A 7584-nucleotide genomic window follows, 5' to 3' on the forward strand; every position below is an offset into this window, starting at 1 on the left:
AGCAAAAAAACAGCTAAAGAATGTAAACAACAGACCTTAAAAAAGATACGCCAGTAACTTAAACACGGTTTTCTTTACAAAACTAAATATTTTAAGACAGTTTAAGCCATTAAAGGCATTACAGTATTAAAATCAACCACAATTCCCTTCTTTCTTGCAGCTGGAACAGTGAGTTAGAGTGACAGTATTTGAACACCCAGCATGTTTCTTTGGTGGTACTGTTCTACAGCAACGGTATAGTGTATGAACCGGTATACCGCCCAGCACTACACTAAACTTCCTATTTTTAATATATTGATGGTACATTTTGCTTCTCTGTAACCCCACATACATAAATTAAAAGTCGGTTGTGCTCCGCTAATTATGAGGGGCCGGTTTAAACAGGGCAGATTTTTTGTCCCAGTCCAGCCCTGCCTCCCTCCATTTCTCCACCTTCTTCCGGGGTAGGAGAGGAGGAGTAGGGAAGGAAGGGTAGGAGAGGAGGAGTAGCAAAAGTTTCCGGACGCAGCCAGTGTGAACAATCCGGATTGTTTTTGGAGTTGTTGTGGTGGTTGATCTCCTCTCCAGCACTGCAGGGGGAGCTGCTTCAGCGCAAAGACCTGAAAACACAGAGAAGAAGCAGCTGCTGACGTTTGAGGATGATGGAGTAACGCAGATAAACACTGCGATTTAAGTGGGTTTTATTGTGTTAAAGAGCTCCGGGGAGACGCGGAGGGACAGCAGTGAAGATGTTTGAAGGCTGGGGATCATGGCTGGGCATGGAGACTCCCCCCGGGCCCGAGAGAGCGGGGGAGGAGGGCTTCACAGCGCTGGAGGAGGAGGAGAAGAAGGAAACAGGCAGAGAAATAAACAAAGCAGAAAACAGCAGCGAGACCCAGGCAGAGACCGAGGAGAACCCGCCGCTGATTAACCAGGCTAAAGGTCTCAGCGGTGAGCACAGACCCCTGCGTCCCGAGTCTAATTAACAACAATAAAAAGCATTCAGCAGATAAACCTGTCTTACCCACCGTCTCTGAGCTCACCTGTCGGGTCCGCCGAGCTCTGCTGACCTGCTGGACGAAATTCTCATAGTTACTGTTTTCCTCCACCTTAAATAGAGCAGCAGTGACAGTGACTCCTGTACTGATTAATATAATGGGAGCGAATGTAACCGCTGCTGTATTTAAAGTGGACCGGATTAACATTACCTGCTATGGACAGTTTTATATATTCTGATAAAAAACACTGTAGTTTTAGTATTAGATAACGCTAGCTAACTAAAATTCTCTTAACGGGGTTTATTTGGTAACAAAAAGCTAGTTAAATAGTTAGCTAGGCGTTAAAATTGGGTAGCTAAAGTTAGTTAGGCTAGCTGCACACAGTAAAGTTTACTGGGTTAGGTAACCTGGCGTTAGCTATTAGCACTGCTGACTAACGGCTGTAACTTTAGAGTATCAGCAGTTAGTAAAATATATTAGGAGTTGATTGGTGGTTAAAAGTACGTAAAACTATTGTATTACTGTGTAACTATATAATATAACACTATATAGTTAGAATGTCATATCATATTAAGACAACTCAAGACGTTTTACAACTGATGTATGTCACAAAGCAGCTGTCTATCTGTCTGACATACACAGCTCCTAAAGTATCACAGTAAAAAAATAAGACATTCCCTTGATAAATGTTGCTTCCTCAATTTAACAATATGTCTCCTCAATGTAATGAATCATTCTTTCAAATTAAGAAATTATTTCTCAATTTAATATTTTTTTCCCGATAAACAAGTACTTACCTTTGTTGAATAGCACGCCTTCACTCTTCCACAGCTTTCTGAGAGCCAGTATTTTTGCTTTTTGGCCAGCACCGTACAACAGTGGTTTTAATAAGCTTCTTGTGCACTCTTAAAGTTATTAATGCCTCGATTTAAATGCCAGGGCTCTACAGATTCTACCGATAAGGTGTGGAGCTACTTTGAGCCTCAATAACGGTGAAAAGCAATTTATTGGGGCAAAAATGGGCCCCGATCAGCCGTTGTACCGAGTGCTGTGTAAAAAGCACAACATTACTGTATCTCAGAAAGCTGTGGGAGAGCAGAGGTGGGCTATTCAAAACAGGTACTTTTTATCTTATTTTACTAAACCCAAACACATTGCTACCTATCATTTATTATTTTTATTATCAGTGGGTACTTAGATGTTTATTTGAATTTATTCATCATTTAATAGCACTGCTTATTAAAATTACAGGTTGGTAAAATGCCTCTGAACTAGTTATCAAGGTGGAATAATATTTAGAAATTGTTTCCTCAGTTCACTAATGTGTCCCCTCTAAGCTGAGGGAGTGACTGAAGTAAAGTGAAATTGAGGGTGCTAAATGTTTTAATTTTTTGCTAATATTTTTTTTAATTGAGGATTTTTTTAGTTTAACAAACAAGTGATACCTTAAACTGAAGGAATGATTTATTACATTAAGAATACGTATTGTTAAACTAAGGAAACAAAGTATTATATCAAGGGAATGTCTTACGTTTTACTGTGATAACTTTGGAGCTGTGTACCACGACAGACAGAAAGTTAGTTTATTGATCCATTAAGTGCTTAAACGTTTATTAACAATGCTATTTAATATCTAAAGAAAATAATAGTTCTAGAGGTTTTGTGCAATATGCAATATTTTTCCCTTTCTGTTTCAAGGATACATTTTCAACTTTGCCAGCAGTGCAACCAAGAAGATATCTGAGTCTGTTGCAGAGACGGCAAACAGTATAAAGAAAAGTGTAGAGGAGGGCAAAATAGATGGCATTATTGACAAGGTAATTCTCACACATATTCCTTCTCTAATTTCTATACATAAACAACAATATATTAATGTGAATTTAGCAAAGCTCTGAGTGTTTCAGTTAAAAAGCTGAGTCTGTATTACTGGTTAATACGTTTTTATAAGTAGTCACATATATATGCAGTCACATATAATCACACGTGTGCTCGAGAAGATGCTGTTTTGCTTAACAATGTATTGGAATAATTTTAATAATGTCATATTACGCTTTTTCAGTGATACCACATATCATCCCTTCAAAGGAGACTAGTTAAAATAGTAACTTTTCTATCACTTATTTTAATAATGATTTCAATGTTAAATGGATATGAAGTGCTTTATTATTTTAACTTACATGCCCAGTTTTATCTGTCTTTCCTCAGACCATTCTAGGAGATTTTCAGAAAGAGCAGGAAAAGTTTGTGCAAGAGAAGAATGCTAAAAAATCAGGTGAGTATAATCAGACACAATGTGAAATATAAAATTAGATTGCATTTGGAATAGACATCTATTGTCCAATATCACTGTGCTGAATATTTTTGGATGTAATACTTTTTTTTTTCCTGTAGACACAGCTGTGCCTCCCTGGGTGGGATACAGTGAGGAGGAGACTATCCAGCAACAGATACTTGCTCTATCAGCTGTAAGATTTATTGTTCCTGTTTGAAAAAAACAACAGCATTCATCTTAAAAATATTCAGTATGAAATAATTTTTTAATACTTGCTTTTTTCCAGGACAAAAGAAACTTCCTTCGTGACCCTCCAGCCGGCGTGCAGTTCCAGTTTGATGTTGATCAAATGTATCCCATTGCCCTGGTCATGCTGCAGGAAGACGAGCTGCTTAACAGGATGCGTTTTGACTTGGTGCCCAAACAGTGAGTAAAGGACAGCAGGCACTTTCATCTGTTCTGCACCTTCTGTTCTGAGAAACAGCTGAAGAAGGGAAACTTTGTTTATATCTGATGTGATGCACCACTGTTATGAAGACGTCAATACTTTGAGTGTTATTTGCACCCCCTTGTGGAGAATCTAAAGTTAAAATGTGTTGAAAATGAAAATCAATGTAGTTGTTCACTTAATGTTATATAATTAAGTACTGGTTAATTTTATACTGATTAATATATTAAAACAGTAGTAAAGTATGTAAATATTACATGTAAAACATTTTATTTATTATAATAATATATAGGCTTTACAAAAGAATTGGTAAATATTTGGTAAAAATGTGTGATTTACAGTATTTTAACAGAACTGTTTATTTAAAGCTATGCTTTTAAGATTAATTTTCATAGAGTGAACAAATGTCAAATACATTGTGAACACAGAATCTTAAAAAAAACTAAGTATGTGGGTTTTAAGAAGCTTTTTTTGCGTAAGTACGGTTGTATGGGTGATTAGGGCACAATATTGTGTCATCAAGCATATATACATACAGAAATGTGCTAGTAATATCTTAGACATCCATGTGAATGAATAAGCTTTCTGAGTAGTGTTATAAAACTCTTAATATTAACATAAAAACAAAATGTTTATACAAAAGTTTTGGTTTTATATCTCTGTGATCCCTGAAACATCCTTAAAGCTCTGCTCATGGAGTCTAGTATTATTATATTTACCATCCCTCTGGTTTTGCAAATCAGAGCTTAATGATGACAAATCAGGCAGAATTGAGCACATCCACTGGAGCACTGGCTGGGGAGATGTTCCAAGAGAAATCTGGAATCAGGCTTTGTTCTCCAGACTCGCTCACAATATCTCAACTACTTTCTTTAGAATGATACTTCTTGTTGCATTTTAATGTATTTATGTTAAACTGCATCTGTTTAAATGTGCACAGATTTGTATTTCTCAAGTGTTTCTGTGTCTGTGTGCTTTAGGGTGAAGGAGGAAGTGTTCTGGAGGAACTATTTCTACCGTGTGTCTCTCATAAAGCAGTCTGCTCAGCTCACAGCGCTGGCAGCACAGCAGCAGGCTGCTGAAAGAAGAGAGGAAGAGAAGAACGGAGCTTCTCCACAGACCGAGAGCATACCAGGTTTCACCATCATCTCACTAGAGTGCACTACAGTGATTAGTGGTTCTTAATCCTGACTTGTAATAGAGAGATTTGTTGTCATTACTAATGCTACTGTAAGCTCAACACGCTGCTAACTGGACTTTAGATGCAGGCATGTTCAACAGAACTGCGTAATGCTCGGTAACCTGAGTCATATTAGTGTAATATTACTTTACTGCCTCAGTCCACATCCTTTTTTGCTTTCAGTAACAGTTCTGCATCTCCCTGCTTGTCCAGAAATGCATGTGGTCTTTTGCTTTCATTTTATTGTAAAGTTTCAGCATTTTTCTTCTTTAACAGAAACCATCAGACCAAAAACACCACCTACAACCATCAATGCGAAACCCAAGTCCAATGAGGTACAAAAGAACCCCAACTGTTCACATTGTCAATTGGTCAGTAAATAAATAAAAACAACGACAGTGAATGTTTCTTATATGAATTCTCCTGCAGCACGAGGAGGAGGAGATCTCTACCAGCCCTGGCGTTTCTGAGTTTGTGAGTGACGCATTTGATTCATGTAATATCAATCAAGAAGACCTGCGGAAGGAGATGGAGCAGCTGGTTCTGGACAAGAAAGAGGATGTGTCCCCTCAGGATGGTGAGTTTTTTGCTAATTTGTAGATGTAGGTGCATTTGTAGATGTAGGTGCATATGTAGGTGCCTTGCCCATGAACTAAAGCCACACAAAGCTAACCACTAACAAATCTTCCACAGATTTGTTGGTGGTTAGTGTATGGACAATAGGGGTGTACCACCTCATATTATACTCAGTATATTGTGATACAGTAATATGGTGATTTGAAAAAAAACAACAATATTGTAATTTTAGTCATACGGCTATTTTTGGAATAATTGTTGCAGTTTATACGCATGCACTAAATGTTCTGTGCTTAGGTATTGTGGTAGATTTTTTTTGCTACATTGTATTCATGTTATATTTTGTTATATTATTATTATTTTATTTAAAATGATCAGAGTTCTGGTTGTTTATTGTTTGCAAAACATGTGTTTACATTTACCATATATCTGCTCAATATTTATAACTATTACATTTATTTTGTTGCTGTTGTATATTCTTGAAATTAATCTTATTAATTAATCATACTGCTCACCCCTGATGAACAGATCAGATAAAAGTTCACCTTTTTACCACAAATGCTCATTGCTATGTTTGAGTGGAAAACTCCACAACACCATCAAAACCTTCTCTTAACTGTGAAGCATGGTGAAGAGAGTGTTCTGGTTTGGGGCTACTTTGCTGCACAGGCCCTGGACACCTTGTGATGATTGCGGGAACAATACATTTAGAAGTGTATCCAAATATTTTACAGGAAAATGTACAGGCAGCGTTAGATAAAAGTCACTTACTTGTTCTCGTTTTTGTTTTTTTTTTCTTAATCAGAAGATGCATCAGAGTGGGAGAGGGAGCTGCAGAGGGAATTGCAGGAGTACGAGGTTGTGGCAGACACGGAAAACCGTGATGACAACTGGGACCGTGAGATTGAAGAGATGTTGCAGGCTGATAGCTAAACTCTAGATCTCTTAGATCGTGTTCTGGTGTGGACACAACTCTGCATTGGAGGAGAAGAGCGAGAAGATAATGGACCAGAAAAGAATCAGCCAAGAGTGGGTTTTAGAAGCCACTATGTTAAGACAGGCTTAGTATCATGCTATATGATTTCTTTATAAAGTGTCTTTATATAATATGTTAAAATGAATTAAGAGGAAAGGTCTTTTAGGAATCTCCCCCCAGGTTTAAGGGTAGTTGGATCACTTTTTTTGGCTTCTTGTCAAAAGGCATAGCGTCTACTGTAAGCTTTGCTGATGAAAAATGGTTAGTTTTGTCTTTTTATAGTGGGGAAGGATCTGTCCATGTGTTTTAAACTTATCTGCAACTGATTTTAGTGTCAGAATAAAGAGATCAGAAAGCCTTGAGTTTAAACACAGCCAATTAGGTCCCATATGACCTCTCTGAGAATGCATAGAAAGCATTTAGTCCATTTTTATTTGTTTTTGATTTATTTACACCATTTGCTGCCCTTTCCATTGTGTGAATATTTCATAATAAATGGACCAATAGAAATGTTGCAAAAAAAGTTGAAATCAATTCGACTTTTTGCAAGTTTTGAACTTTTTCCCTTTTCTCCTTTTGAGATTCAGTTTCAGGGAAGACATAAGTCATGCTTTTGGTGACTGGTGAAGTTTAGGCTAGGTATTTGTGTGCATACCACCCTGGTAACTCCTGAAGTGTTTTACATAGAAGGACTTTTTTGTCAAATAAGGGGTATTTAGGCAGATTAGGTGCAGATTTTTATTGGTGTAAGATATAAAATATAATGCGCTTAAAAAAAACAGCACACTTGGATAACTGCACATTTGGCTTGAATGAAAACCATCTACACTGGCCCATTGCACATAAAATTGGACACCCCATAGTTTGACAAATTTAAAAGTAACGTCAACCTTACCCAATTTTAAAAGAGCAAATCAGCAGTCCTGTCACACAGTCCTTAAGGATAAACTTCAATTTGGAGTTTGAGCATAGGTTAGCTCTAGACCATTAAAGGTTTATTGTGGCCTCTTTGTCCAATACAGAAAAGAATTTATATACAAAAGTATAGTAATAATAATTTATCATTTTGTTGTTTTTTTCTGTGTTGATTTCTCTTTATCTGCTGCATAATCACACTTTTGTGTCTGTCATTAAAAGTTGTGTCTTTAAACTGTG

General features: G+C 37.1%; 1 protein-coding gene across 1 annotated transcript; it reads left to right on the forward strand.

The window, feature by feature from the left end:
• The first annotated feature begins 485 nt into the window (after nt 1–485).
• syap1 (synapse associated protein 1) lies at nt 486–7584 on the forward strand. Its single transcript, XM_007237486.4, has 9 exons — nt 486–930; nt 2676–2794; nt 3183–3249; nt 3369–3442; nt 3536–3675; nt 4678–4832; nt 5154–5212; nt 5307–5454; nt 6259–7584. The coding sequence occupies exons 1-9, from the start codon at nt 729–731 to the stop codon at nt 6384–6386; spliced, it is 1092 nt and encodes a 363-aa protein (XP_007237548.2). The 5' UTR covers nt 486–728; the 3' UTR covers nt 6387–7584.

This window comes from Astyanax mexicanus, chromosome 13 (assembly GCF_023375975.1).
Source record: "Astyanax mexicanus isolate ESR-SI-001 chromosome 13, AstMex3_surface, whole genome shotgun sequence".
Classification (NCBI taxonomy): domain Eukaryota; kingdom Metazoa; phylum Chordata; class Actinopteri; order Characiformes; family Acestrorhamphidae; genus Astyanax; species Astyanax mexicanus.